Here is a 15,636-nt window from a genome sequence, read left to right as displayed (position 1 = left end):
GGATACAGTGGGCACCTCAATGTTAAAATGTGATGTTTTTAAAATGTCAAAAAGTAGAATAAATGTATGCTTTGGAAAAAGGTTGGAAATAATGTCAAATAATAAAGTATATTAATGTGATTTGATTTTGAACATGCACGATACATCATTATCAGACCTAAATTTGCAGGTTTTGTAGCAGTAAAATATTTGTAGAAATAAAATATGTTATATGTATTTGGCCCCTCATTTATAAATTAAACATATAATATAAAATAAAAAGGTGCCCAGAAAGGTTTCCGGTTAGCCGATGTGTTGAGTTTAAATCTGGCTTTGGACCAGTTCAGAGTAGCCTAATCCTATAGTGTTGCTGGAGGTAAATACTATCTCACAATCTGGGTAATCCGCCCTAACACTGCGTCTTTAACAGGATGAATGCATTATCAGCTTTGTTGGGCAATGCGCCGTTTGTCGACGCCACGCTGCAGCCTCTGCATGTCCTCTCATGTCTCATGTGTTTTTCTATGGCCGGTGGGGATACGTTTTTATCCCTGCTTCTGGTCAGACTGAAATAAATACGTGTATTTTACTGTTGGGAAACCTTCGGATACGTTTGATATTTATGTTTGATAATGTCACTGTGCTTTGTTTTTTATCCCACAATTTTGTAACCCATTTTTCACCCGGTGCCAATTGCCCAAGCTGTAATCCTATAGGCACTGCTCTCCTTCTGCCAACCTGGTGAGAGCAATGGACTGACCTTCAATGCATGAGGAGTGAGCATTGTTAATACAGCATCACAATCATTTTAACCACTTTAATCATATTTTATACTTTGGTTACTTTGGCTCAAAAATAGCATTTCTTTTTTTTAATCTAACATTTCTTTCTTCTCGTTGGGGGTCCGTGGCACAACATGTATTTGAGATGCAGGGGTCGAATGCATAGAACTTTGGGGGTCCTTGAAAGTTTGAGAACCACTGACAACAAATGTTTTTTTGTAGTAGTCTTTAGTTTTGGAAATGGAAAAGTGTGGAGAGCGTAGCCTGAATTTGTTTTGAATGAAAAAAAAAATGGCCTCATCCCTCTCTAAAATTAGCCTAGATTGATTACATAGAACCGTCTTTCTTTGGTTGGAAAGGACAGTTTATTTAGACAACGGAACATTTTATGTCAAACAAATCACAGGAGCGTGTGTATATTTGCCTGGTATTGTGTCTGGGTGCGTTTGTGTGTGCTGCTCATCCCTGCCTATTTTAATTCCTCCAGTGTTTAAAATCATCGCTGTCGGGCAGAAACCTCATATCTCCATTATTTCAACAATTCTATGTTTTTCCGTAAATTAATTCCACATTTCAAAAAAAGTGTGTCACACAAAAATATTGAAAATAGCAGATCTACAGTTTGTAGATCAGCTATTTTCATTATTAAAACATGTTAAAGCATTAATAAAAAAAAGAAACGGTTTTGGACATAAAAGGTTTCCGCACGACAGCAACGATATAATATGGATAGATCTTTTTTCAGCTCTTGTAAATACTAGGCTATTTCCATTCATCAGACAAGTGTGCTGTATGTATTTACAGGGGCTATGTCAGCCTGTCTGCCACCCCAGAATAACCCTAGCTGTGACACACACACACACACACACACACACACACACACACACACACACAGCTCCAGACCATCTCTGTTTCTGGGGCAGCCACTATTATTTAGTTCAACTTACTAGGCAAGAGTTATTATTGGCAACGCTCCTATTAATAGGGGAGGACTGCTAAAAATTGAGCCGCGTGTTTGTGCTGGGTCTGTCGGCACACCACCCAGACCAGAGCCATAGATAAACACAGGTTGGGCTGTCGACAGTGGTCAGTGGTTGCCATGTTAGCTCCACTGCCCGGTTCCTTATTAGCTCTATTGCCCTGAATGTTGTGATTCCGGGTTGTTTAATCATGTTTCTTTTATGGGCGTATAGTTCAGATTAGGGATGCAACAGTTAATCTATATACATATGTATTCATATCTATTTAATTGATTTATCAATCAGAACACGTGTGAGCTTGTAGATTTAAGTTTTTACATTTTTGTAAAGTACCGTTGTGCGATGAAGTATAAACTATGGTTTATGTAGTTAATTTATTGACGCACTCACACGTGGTGCGTGTGTATTCCTTAGTCTCTTTTTCTTGCTTAAATTCTCCCATTGCATTCTCTGGTTCTTTTGACTGACTGACTGACTGACTGACTGACTCACTCTGTCTGTCTTGTACATGTGCTATTTTCACCATTATTACAGAAGTATTACTTACTAATTTGATGAGTAAGAAAAAATAATCAATAGTTGCAGCCCAATGTCCTTCCATCCGTCTGTCTGTCCAGCCCAGCATTGTGTTCCTTTCAGGCCTCTTTTCCACCAGAAGAAATAGAACCAGTTCCATTCTAGATTCTTGGGACCTTGGTGCTTTCATGGAACCAGCCACAAACAGGCTTGTGTTTCCACCAGTTTTAAGCACCAGTTTTAGGCGCCCGCCTGTGGAACAGCATCAGTCCCCAATTGCCCCACATTCGATTGGCCAGCAATGTGTTGAATATGATCGAAACTGTCCATTTCACGGAGGACAAATACAGTTGTAGCAGATACAGTTTCCCCTTTATTTTCTTTTTTTTTAATGGTGATTTTTACTTGCCTTTGCCATTGTTTATATCACACCTGCATCTCCCAACCTGTAGAATAGTGACACGTCCACTTTGGTTCCCAGTTCAGCGCAAGAAAAATATTAGTATTTTTGGTTTCAGTTCCGAACCAAATTTTTGGTTTGTGAACAATTCATTTGTCAGTGGAAACACTCTGAACTGGTTCAAAATGAGACGGGGGAAAAAACACCGAACCGGTTCAACCCCGGTGGAAAAGGGGCCTCAGTGTGTGTGTGTGTGTGTGTTTCCCTCAGTGTGTGTGTGTGTGTGTGTGTGTGTGTGTGTGTGTGAGAGAGAGAGAGAAAGAGAGAGAGTGTGTGTGACCTGCAGCCCTCTTGTCACATTTCACCCCAGCCTGCTACATTCCCAGTCTTCTCTCGGAGGGCCTTACATACTCTCAGTGATGGAGAAGTACCGGTACTCACGGAGTTGTTACTCGAGTAAAAGTAGCCATACCACAGTGTAGAAAACTCTGTTAAGAATATAACTGCAAACTAACTTGTAATTGATTTTCAAATAAGTGTAGCAGAGTAAAAACTACACTATTTGGGTTGTAGTGGAGTAGAAGTATATCACTCAAGTAAAGTAAAAGTACAACATTGTACTCAAGTACTTTACACCACGGCATACCTTTTCCCCCACCACCAACCACTAGCCAGCATCCTGCTTCTCCATTGGATAGAAGGACAGGCAGACAACCACTAGCCAGCATCCTGCTTCTCCATTGGATAGAAGGACAGGCAGACAACCACTAGCCAGCATCCTGCTTCTCCATTGGATAGAAGGGCAGGCAGACAACCACTAGCCAGCATCCTGCTTCTCCATTGGATAGAAGGACAGGCAGACAACCACTAGCCAGCATCCTGCTTCTCCATTGGATAGAAGGACAGGCAGACAACCACTAGCCAGCATCCTGCTTCTCCATTGGATAGAAGGGCAGGCAGACAACCACTAGCCAGCATCCTGCTTCTCCATTGGATAGAAGGGCAGGCAGACAACCACTAGCCAGCATCCTGCTTCTCCATTGGATAGAAGGACAGGCAAGACAACCACTAGCCAGCATCCTGCTTCTCCATTGGATAGAAGGACAGGCAAGACAACCACTAGCCAGCATCCTGCTTCTCCATTGGATAGAAGGACAGGCAAGACCCGATTTCAAGCTGTGTCCCGATGAGTCCTGACAAATATTTAAAAACGAATATGTCGCAGTTTTCGCCAAAGTTGTTTTCATCGGTTGCACAGATGTTCTGTTAATGTGCTCAAACGTCAGAAAACATCAACAATGCAATCTGCATTGCATGTCTTAATTCAACGCTGATGTGTATGTGTATATGGGCTTAATATTGATCAGTCAGGGATCTCCATATATGGGCATAACAGGGATCGTATTAGGGTATCAGCTGGGAATGCCTACTGTATGTCTATGCCTATTTACACGTGATGTCACAATGATGTCACGATGACCTGGGGGTTTGCCTGGGGTGAGCGACGGGGATTTTGAGTTAGGTGACGTGTCGGAGTGACGGGATTGTGGGTTAGGTGTCGAAAACGCAAGGTTTCATAGTTATCTGCGACCTCTGGTCGCAATAAACAGCACCAGAGTACAGTACAGTACAGTCAAACACTCAGTCCAATAAACAGCACCAAAGTACAGTACAGTACAGTACAGTACAGTACAGTACAGTACAGTCAAACACTCAGTCCAATAAACAGCACCAGAGTACAGTACAGTACAGTCAAACACTCAGTCCAATAAACAGCACCAAAGTACAGTACAGTACAGTACAGTACAGTACAGTACAGTACAGTCAGTCCAAAAGGGATAGCACCACAAAAAGTCCTTGCGGTCTTGTTTCCATTTAGGCCCTATGCCTAATCAGTCATCACTCGTTTCCTGTAGCTTTTCGCCTATAAGCAAAAAGCCCCAAATAGGCATACATGTTTAATATCTTTTACATTATTTGTTTATAATAGATTTACTGTTGCACCCCTTTTTAAAAGTAATTAGCCAGTAGAGTTGCTAATGTTATCCATAATGTGCTGCTACAGTGCAGTGCACGCAGGGCGGGGAGACTTGCCTGCCACGGTAACTAACCAGATAATCACCTAATTCCTCTGGGTGGCCTGACTTCAGCTCATTCCGTTCTACCCAGTGCCAGAGCGGAGCCACTCCCGTTGTTTTCACATCATGTGGCCTTTTTTATTTGATCTGAAAAGGACCGCAAAGACACGGCCTGGATGTTCGACCACATGAACCCTTACAGCCGCCCTATTTTTGGCCATGTCATAATATAGGCCGATGGTTCTCAACCTGTGGGGCCGGCGGCCCACTGGCGCTGGGCCGTGACGATGGCGCAAAATGGGCCCTCAAATAATTGCAAATGCTAATAACACTAGTAACATTAATATATTAAAGAAATGAATGTAAAAAAAAGAAAACCTTCGTGGTAGGTTTTCTTTTAAAACCTCATTGTGATAAAAACGTAAGGAACTTATACAACTTAAGGAACTCATAAAGCGTATAAGACCACTTAACACGGCAGTGAAAAGAAGTGCTCTGACGGGTGGGCCGCGAGAGCTTGGACATTTCTCCAGTGGGCCATGATCCAGAAAGGATTGGGAACCGCTGTAATACGCAACCATTCTGCAAAAAATAGCCAAACGTTCCGCGAAAATAGCAGATCAGAGGGACTAAATGAGGGGGGCCAAGTGTGGACCCCTGGGGGACCCCGGGCAATGAAGTATATAAGGTTTAAGTGGTTAAAGATGTTTAAACCTATACGTATGCTCATAATTGTGCACGCGCGCGTGTGTGTGCGTGTGTGGCGCTATGCTGTGAGGCAAGGCCGTTGAAAAAGAGAGAAGCAAGGACTCAGACAAGTAGTTCACAGTATACATGGTTGATGGTTCTGGTACAAATGGACTATAGAAAGGAATACCAGCAGCAGCAGAACATGCAGATGTTTCGGCCCACAGGCCTAATTCAGCGTCAATCATGAGGCAAGGCCCGTCGCACACTATCCTGTGGCAAGTTGCCCTAACCGATGACTGTAGGCCCTGAACGCACGCACGCACACACAAAAATGTAGTGACTCTAAAAAGTCACTCAATAACAATTCACCTCAGAGGCTTCTACTCACTTGTATAGCATGAACAGTCCATAGCAGTGGTTCTCAAACAGTGTTTTTATAGTTCACAAGTAAATATCCTTTTTATTTTTGAACAAGTGATGTTGGAAGTGATTAAACAAAAGAAATTAGCGGGGGGGGGGGTAATAACTTAACCTGTTACTAAACAAAAACTATAGCAATTATTCCTCTCAGTAGCCTATAGACTTCATCATACTCAACTGTACAAGGGTGTCACACAAAAGTGTAGTGAAAATAGCAGATCTACAAGCTCACAACACGTCTCAGTTTTTAAATGTTTTTTAAACAATAATAAAAAAGGAACGGTTTAGGATATACAAGGTTTCCACCCGACATATTATAACTGGACCTAAATGGACCACTTTCAGGCTAAAACAAACACTCCCGGAGTTTACTGTGAAATGTTGAGTTCCACGGCTCATTGTATGAGAAATAATAAGCATACGGCAGCTGCTCTTATTATGGGAAAGGTACATTTAAAATCAATTATAAATTCATAAATCCCCCACACCACAGCGTGAATGTAGGTCAGTGCATTGCCAAAACGTATACACATTCAGTAGCCTACTGACTAAGGTATGTGGTCCGTCAATCTGACTGTAGTATAACAAACGCACAGACACGCACGCGCGCGCGCACACACACACACACACACACACACACACACACACACACACACACACACACACACACACACACACACACACACACACACACACACACACACACACACACACACACACACACACACACACACACACACACACACACACACACACACACACACACACACACACACACACACACACACACACACACACACACACACACACACACACACCTCCTCCTGTGTAAGTACTATACTACAGCGGTTCCATTGACTGGCTCTTCCAGTTAGTCTGACAGGGCAGAAGGCTGCTGGTGACTCAGACCACCTCGTCTCCGATCAGCACTCTCAATTAAAACACACGCCCTCTGCTGGTGGATGTTTTGTGCGCGCTCAAGAAATGCATGTGTGACATTCTATCCTTCCTCACCAAGTAATACATGAGTGAAGCAGGGAACAGCTCTGTTAAGCCTACAGGGGGAGTTCAGTTTCAGTTCATAAGGAACGAATGAATTGAATGAATGAATCTGGTGTGCATGCCTTTGTGGTATTTGTCACATGTATATATTCGCTGCTCAGTGGCCTTGTGGTTAGAGTGTCCGCCCTGAGATTGGGATGTCGGGGGTTTGATTCCCCGGTCGGGTCATATCAAAGACTATAGAAAATGGGACCCAGTGCCTCCCTGCTTGGCACTCCGCATCAAGGGTTGGATTGGGTCCCTGCGACACAATTACAAATCGATGCATATATCTCCGATATACACTATTTGTTTTGTTAAATTCTATCTATATATTGTGTTGTCGTGTCTCTTATTTTGTCTCTTATTTTTCTCTTCCTTCTGCAGCTTCTTAGACAGGATCGATGTGGTCAAGCTGAATGACTACACACCCACAGATCAGGTACCGTTTGACTTGTTTTACACACTATATATATAAAATACACACCTACTGTACATACTTTAGCATGTGTGTGGAAGCACCTTACTGTACACACCACCTTACTGTACACACCACCTTACTGTACACACCACTGGTTGTCAACGTGCGGTCCGGTGACCCTCGGTGGTCTTGGGATTCCCTGACAAATGATTGATAGTTAGGAACCAAACTGACCTTTAACGGTTCCGTACAATTGAAACCAAATGGACCCCGCAAACAGTTAAACTAACATGACATCATTTGCTATGTTAGATATTATCTAACATAACCTACATTGTGCTGAGTAATGTTTGATGCCTTACAGGAATGTCATAGGTCATTGCATGGTTCAACGCAAATCAACGCTTGTCGGGCAGAAACGTCCTATCAACTTTTTATGTTTTTTCATAAATGAATTCTGTACTTAGTCAAACAAGAGTGTCAAAAGTAGTGAAAATAGCAAATCTACAAACTCATGTCATTTCACTATATAAAAAAAGGAACGGTTTTGTACACACACACACACACACACACACACACACACACACACGTTTTCTACATGACAATGACAAAATGCTCATTTGATTCAAGTGTATTTCCTTTCCTTCCCTGCCTTGAATCCCTTATCATGTATCACCCTCTTCCATCCCTCCCGTCTCCTCCCTCCTTTTTAATCTCTCCTGGTCCTCCTACTCTCTGCTGTCTCGTCCATCTGTAACCCTCTCCCTCCTTTCTGTTTCTTCTCTCCGTCTGACGTTCCTCCCGTTCCCTCTCTTCTTGTCTTTTCAGGACCTGTTGAGATGCAGAGTGCTGACATCTGGGATCTTCGAGACGAGATTTCAAATAGACAAAGTCAATTTCCAGTGAGTTGTTGTTGTCGTTTGCCCATTGCCGATATGGTCATCAGTCAGCCCTGGACACCTCAAAAAAGAGATAGCTCCTGCGTTTTTAGTTGTTCAGGGATATTTCAGCATTATTCACAGCAGTATTGTGAAGAAAGGGGCGCCTCACTCCTTTAAACAAACTTTAAAAGTGCATAGACTTGGCTGCCACATGACATTACGTTTAGTGCTCCAAACAAACATTGAACAAGTCCATAGACTTGGCTGGCACATGACATCACGTTTAGTGCTCTAAACAAACATTGAAAAAGTCCACAGACTTGGCTGCCATATGGCCCCATCATCTATATTCTATGATGTCATTTGGTCAAGGTTTCAGCCTGATCACAGCCCCTTTGACTTCCATTATCTATCTATAAATGCACCACGTCTGCTGTGTACGTGTTGTGTACGCAAGTCTGTAATCCACTCAAACTCGAAAACCGTTCCTCCCACCAACTTCGAATTCGACACACGCGTTCCACACCCTCACAGGGAGGGCAGTCGGACAGCCGGATGTCCAGAACCATCACAGAACCTCTGCCCGGGCTCTGGACCTGATCACCCCCATATCTCCATATATGGAGCTGGCCTGTTCTGACATCACAATGTTGTTCTGACCATATTTGGGCATAAAAGGGACACAGCCATAATAACTGGGTGGGGGCATTCATTTCCAACTTGCATCGTTCCAAGTAGGCCAGTGCCCAACAGGCACCGCTCTAGTAACATTTAAGTTAAAGAATGTTGGTGCATATCCCTCCAGCGGTTTGGTTTGACACAAGATACAACAGATGCACACAGACAGACACTTTTCTAGAGACGGTTCACCACTGAGTAGCCACGCAGTAAAAAAGTATGACTTTTTGATATAGAAAACATGTAGCATTCCTGCAAATAATACGTAATCAGTCCCACGTGTGTTCATTACAGATCTGTTCCTTCTCTATATCTCAGGCAGAGATAAGATGATGGCGTTCTGAATCATGGCCAGTGTATCTTACGCCACTAAGAGCATAATAAGCCTGATTTAGACTGGGAAATATATAGCTCATCTTCAAACTCAATGTGTCACGTTGCCACAACGTGATCTTGTAGATAATAAGCAATGTACGAAATACGAAGACTATAAATTAGAAATAACTTCTCACTTTGCCTGACTGTATTCTTATAACTTTTGTTTAAACACAGTATGTTTGACGTTGGCGGTCAGAGGGATGAGCGTCGGAAGTGGATCCAGTGCTTTAACGGTATGGAGTGCTAACCTACGATATGCTAGTTCACTGTCCTGATGCTCTGGGCTATTTAAATAATACATACATTTAAATAAATTATGAGCAGCAAACCAACAAGACGTATCTATTACGTTTTGTGGTGGTTTTGCAAATTGTTTGAATTGATCATGTTAATACTATGTTAACCCATTAGAACCGGGAAAGCATTTTTAACTCAAGTATTTGCTCCTGGCCGGAACAAAATATTTTGAGATGGGGGTCCATGGCCAAATCCATATAATTTTGGGGATCATGGACATGAAAAGGTTTGAGCACCACTGATATACAGTAGAGACATAAGTTTTTTCAGAAAACGGATTTATAGAAGACATTTGTAGGATGGACCTCAGGTCTTAATGAGTTGATGCTGATGTATTGTGTTCATACGTTTGTGTGTGTGTGTGGGTGTGTGTGTGTGTGTGTGTGTGTGTGTGTGTGTGTGTGTGTGTGTGTGTGTGTGTGTGTGTGTGTGTGTGTGCACAACATAGATGTGACCGCCATCATCTTCGTGGTGGCCAGTAGCAGCTATAACATGGTGATCAGAGAAGACAATCAGACCAACAGGCTGCAGGAAGCCCTCAACCTCTTCAAGAACATCTGGAACAACAGGTGTGTTGCGCCTGCTGTCGCTCTTGTCTCGCCGCAGGGCGGCAGTGGCAAAAGTGTAACTTTTCTCAATTTTTGCTGCTCTTAATTTTTGCTGGCTCTGCCTCCTACCCAGTGGGGTAAACGCAGGTCTCTTCTCTCTATATAGACAATGCATTGAAACTTTGCCGCTTTCTCAGACAGCCAAATATTGCTGCCGTTAATTCAGCATAAAGCGCTTGGCCCAACCGGATCACAAACCAGTTACAAAACGAAATGTCATAATGATACCATGATGTGAGGGCCTGCTGTTGTTCATAAATTATAGGTAGCTTGCGGAGTTAGTTCAGTCAGATATCCTCGAGTGGCTTCATGCTATGCTCAAGGGCGCATACTTCCTGTTTGTTGTTACGTATATGATGTTTGCTCCCACCGCCACCCCAGCACCACCGGTGGGCTCTGCTATTTCTGTTCCCCATGTGGGGTTGTTATTGTATAATAATTATCTATCTCCCTGCTCTTTATGTTTAATGATGGTGTTTAATTGTGCCGAGCAGGGAGAGAAATGTAGCAGAGCCGAACACCAAAATAAAATATTATATGCACACTTACAACCAATAAATATTGGTTAAATCTATTTGTGAGTTATCTGACTGAGTTATCTGACTGAACCATAGGGATATTATTATTTCACTCATTTTTAATTAATAATTTATAAGTAAGTCCTATACTCGGGAGTGGCTTTATTGTCGGTATCAGTCGGTAACACGTGGGAGTCTATCCCCGTTACAATGCTAGACCCCTGGGATATGGAGTCTATCCCCGTTACAATGCTAGACCCCTGGGAGATGGAGTCTATCCCTGTTACAATGCAAGACCCCTGGGATATGGAGTCTATCCCTGTTACAATGCTAGACCCCTGGGAGATGGAGTCTATCCCAGTTACAATGCTAAACCCCTGGGATATGTAGTCTATCCCCGTTACAATGCTAGACCCCTGGGAGATGGAGTCTATCCCTGTTACAATGCTAGACCCCTGGGAGATGGAGTCTATCCCTGTTACAATGCTAGACCCCTGGGATATGTAGTCTATCCCCGTTACAATGCTATAGACCCCTGGGAGATGGAGTCTATCCCCGTTACAATGCGCTAGACCCCTGGGATATGTAGTCTATCCCCGTTACAATGCTAGACCCCTGGGAGATGGAGTCTATCCCCGTTACAATGCGCTAGACCCCTGGGATATGTAGTCTATCCCCGTTACAATGCTAGACCCCTGGGAGATGGAGTCTATCCCCGTTACAATGCTAGACCCCTGGGAGATGGAGTCTATCCCCGTTACAATGCTAGACCCCTGGGAGATGGAGTCTATCCCCGTTACAATGCTAGACCCCTGGGATATGTAGTCTATCCCCGTTACAATGCTAGACCCCTGGGAGATGGAGTCTATCCCCGTTACAATGCTAGACCCCTGGGAGATGGAGTCTATCCCTGTTACAATGCTAGACCCCTGGGAGATGGAGTGCTGAGGTGCAGCGCAACACCTACCATCACAACTCCCAGTACTTCCCACACGACTTGCTGCACCAAGCCGTGCCACTCATTCGCTGAGTTGGCGGTGCCCGGGTTCAAACCCATGAATTTGTGGTCCAAAGGCGAGAGCTCTACCGACTGAGCTACCCGGACACTAAATAATATAATTATAATTATAATTAAAATGATAATTTATAAAGTTCTATTTAAATAAGTTAATTTAGAGCGTCAACCCCCTTGGCCTACAGTATGTTTATTCAAACAGGTTTCTATTGTAAACGTGTCGGGGCTCAACAACAATAAGCCTGTGGCCCATTTTGATTCAGGCAAGGTTCCAGAAACAAGGCTCTAACCTGACCCTTTGTGCTCACCCGCAGATGGCTACGGACCATTTCGGTAATCCTCTTCCTGAATAAGCAGGACCTGCTGGCAGAGAAGGTCCTGGCAGGGAAATCTAAAATTGAGGAGTATTTCCCCGAGTTTGCACGCTACACTACACCTGACGATGGTAAGTCATTATAATGGTTGATACGTGATTTCCAGTTCACATCCGTTTAGATCTTTGTGTTATCACATGTTATGGCATGTCAAGTGTACTTTGGATACTTAGCTATTATTATTGTCGTGCTATTTTCATTGCACGAAACGGTGTGCAAATCACTGCAGCTCTTACGATATGCTGTAAAAACATTTTCTACTCTTCTACAACAGCAATACCAGAGCCAGGAGAAGACCCCCGCGTCACAAGGGCAAAGTACTTCATACGGGATGAGTTTCTGGTATGTGTGCACCATTCTTTTTGTCTCTCTTTTTTACTTTTATGGGGGGGAAGGGCGGGGTTGTGTTCTTTTTTCTCCCCAATTTAGTCGTTACGCCAATTATTTCCACCCCACACACATTTCTGTGTTATTGTCACCGCAGTGTTGTATCCGGGAGGACAGAGAGCTTCCGTCCTACTCCTCCCGCTGAGTGTTGGGTCATCCCCAGCCCGTAGGATTATATGCTACAGTAACATAGTACACCATCCTTTTCAATTAAAGGCTGAAGAATATTTGAAATTATGTTTGACTAAGCCTGATTTAGACTTCATCGTATGGCTCAAACCGCAAGATAGCCTGATGAAGGTCATATAGGCCGAATTGTTGCCGTTTCCTTAATAAAGTACTTCACTGCATTTGAAGACAGTGTGCGGCAGTCCCTTCTTTTTCAGTACGTCGCACACTTGGTGTCCACAGCTCTGCATTGGGCAGCATCCATCCGGTACAATATATAAAAAATGATATATTGTGTGTATACCGTTTTGCGTACGTACTCTCTTGTGCTTTTTGAGGCGGGATACTGTGACTGTGTTTGTTGTTCTGCCATCTATACTTTGTTTCTTTTCTGGGCGAACAGCCGAGTCCTAATCGGTCCTAACTGTACTTTGTCTCCTGTCTCGTGTCCAATGCAGAGGATCAGCACGGCCAGCGGGGATGGAAGACACTACTGTTACCCTCACTTCACCTGTGCCGTCGACACGGAAAACATCCGGCGTGTCTTCAACGACTGTCGGGACATCATCCAGAGGATGCACCTACGGCAGTACGAGCTTTTGTGATGGGAAGTGGGATGGGACACTTTCTCCAACCAAGCCCCCCCCCCCCTCCAACCACCACCACCACCCCAATGCTGTCTGCCTACACCTATGTTACCCTCATGACCAGTTAATCCATTACCCACCCAAACCCCGTCTCACCCCCCACACGTCCCAGAGCGAGCCGACAGCAAGACTCGGAGTCGTGAATCAACAACTTTAAAGATAAAATTTGCAACATCATCTACGATAACTATTAGCCATGACTGCTGCAATGTCAACGGACACACTTTGGGACCCAGGACCAGGGTCAGGACTGGAGCCATTTCTACAGTTGAGTTCAGGCAATCTGCCTCTCCCTCTCTCTCTCTCTCATACACAAAATAATGAAAATATACAAACACAGCCACTTGCAGGTACATAAGAGCCCTTACTTCATAATGTTTCAGTTTCTCACACCACAGATGCAGACACACACATCATCTACTGTTTTTATGGTTCTGGAAAGCTGAATTTATACAAGTGCGTTGTTGAGGCTCTGACTCCGAGATAACTTCAGGAGTCTGTGAAGTTATTGAGTTTGAAGTTCAGGAGGGGGAGAGAGATTCATGCACAATGTGCCAGAGATGAACCCAGTGGAAGGGAAGCGCGAGAACCATGGACACGCTGAGGAGGATGGAAGAGGAATGTAATCAGTAACAGAGGACGGCTGTGAGCCTTTTTCCACCCTGGGGACAAACGGACGGACGGACGGAAAGACAGACTGACTGACGGCTCCATGTGGAAGTGAGCGTGACCCCAAACACAAGACCTGTCACATGACCCAGCTCTTCAAGAAACCATCGAGGAGGGGAAAGGAGGAAAAAAAAGAGAAAAAAAAGACGATGCATAAATTCGTGCATACCAGTAAACTTCATGCAGTGCAAATAAATAAAGAAAAATAAGTACGAGCTATATATATATATAGATATTTATATATGTGTGTATATAAATATGTATATATATAAATATAAATATTATATATTCCTGTTAACACAATTCAACCTTTACGTTTTAAGTTTTCTCCATTTTGTGTGCGTCTGTGAACACCGTGTGTGATCTGCCGCTGTGCACCATGCAAGCCCCTCCCCCTTCCTGTTGTGGCCCCTCCCCCCGCTAGAAGACATCGTGAACGGTAAACCGTCGATCATATGGCGATTTAACGAGCCTTTAATGGAACCAGGACTAAAGGTGAAAGGACAAATATGAAACAAAAAGCAAGAATGAAGCGAAAGACTGGACCTTAATCGCATCGAGATGTTATGGACAGGGACAGCATTATTTAACCTGGAAACACACATTTGCACACTCTCACTCTCACTCTCACTCGCGCGCACACACACACACACACACACACACACACACACACACACACACACACACACACACACACACACACACACACACACACACACACACACACACACACACACACACACACACACACACACACACACACAGGCCTTCATCAACCCCCATGTTGCGCACCAAAGATAGCTGATCTACAAGCCCTGGCTTGTAGATGGTCAGTCTGTCTTTGGTGCGACTCTCATGGTGTTCCCCACTCCCCTGACTACTCCCCTCCCGGCTTTCAAAATACGTCTGTCTTTTATTATTTTAATGCTGGACTATTATTCTTGTACAGACTGTAAAATGTATTATTTTGTACAACTTTATTGAAGAAAAAAAATGAACTTGTAGAAGATCCCTGTGCCTTGATCACGACTGTACGTGTAAAAAAAGAAAAAAGAAAAAAAGAGCTAATATGTATAGCCTAAGTTATGTTTCACTGCGCTGTATGGCTATAGGCTGGTCTCTCCCACCACCTCGTCTATGCTTACTCACTCACTCCCCTCCCCGAAGTGAGGGGGAGAGGGAGACCCCTAGTGGGGCCCAGGGGGAAGACATGATTACTTAGTTTCCATTCTCCCACACTCTTTGTCTGTTGATTCATTTTGTTCTGCTTTATCTCTCCTATGGTTTATATAAAGATGGGGGGGGGGGGGCAATCGGACATGCCACCTTAATGCTGTGTAGTGAGATATTAAATCCTAACACAATTTAATATATATAAAATATATTTCATATTTTATATATATATGCACTGTACACTTAAATCTGTCTCCTTTGTGAGCTCTTCCCCGGGTCTTGCGTACATTTTCAGATGGAGTGGGTGGAATCAGGGCACAAAGGAATGGGTATAATTTTCTTTCTAACTTTATCTGTCTTCTTTTTATTATTATTATTATTATTATTTTAGATTAAACTCTTTTAAAGCAGAGGGAAATAACAAATTGCAAAACAATGCTTGTTTCTACATAAACCAAATTCTTTTTTGCTTAAAAAAAGGAAACATGTATGTGTTCATTCCTTACTGTTGCTCCAGGCTCACACTCAGATCAGTG

General features: G+C 43.5%; 1 protein-coding gene across 2 annotated transcripts in view; it reads left to right on the top strand.

The window, feature by feature from the left end:
- The window catches only part of LOC308329713 (guanine nucleotide-binding protein G(s) subunit alpha-like), a 41,810-nt gene extending 26,174 nt beyond the window's left edge, over positions 1–15,636 (top strand). Inside the window, exons 7-13 of one of the 2 annotated variants that reach the window (XM_080784210.1) lie at positions 7,274–7,328; positions 8,136–8,209; positions 9,419–9,477; positions 9,990–10,110; positions 11,997–12,127; positions 12,331–12,398; positions 13,070–15,636. In XM_080784210.1, the coding sequence (XP_080640336.1) occupies positions 7,274–7,328; positions 8,136–8,209; positions 9,419–9,477; positions 9,990–10,110; positions 11,997–12,127; positions 12,331–12,398; positions 13,070–13,216 (655 nt within the window). In that variant the 3' untranslated portion in view covers positions 13,217–15,636. The remainder of the gene's footprint in view (positions 1–7,273; positions 7,329–8,135; positions 8,210–9,418; positions 9,478–9,989; positions 10,111–11,996; positions 12,128–12,330; positions 12,399–13,069) is intronic. The other variant, XM_080784211.1, reaches the window with a different exon arrangement.

The sequence above is a fragment of the Protomyctophum bolini genome, assembly GCF_963924005.1.
Source record: "Protomyctophum bolini genome assembly, chromosome: 2".
In the NCBI taxonomy this organism is placed as follows: domain Eukaryota; kingdom Metazoa; phylum Chordata; class Actinopteri; order Myctophiformes; family Myctophidae; genus Protomyctophum; species Protomyctophum bolini.
Note: the sequence above shows the minus strand (reverse complement) of the source record. Positions and strands in the feature narration are given on the sequence as shown.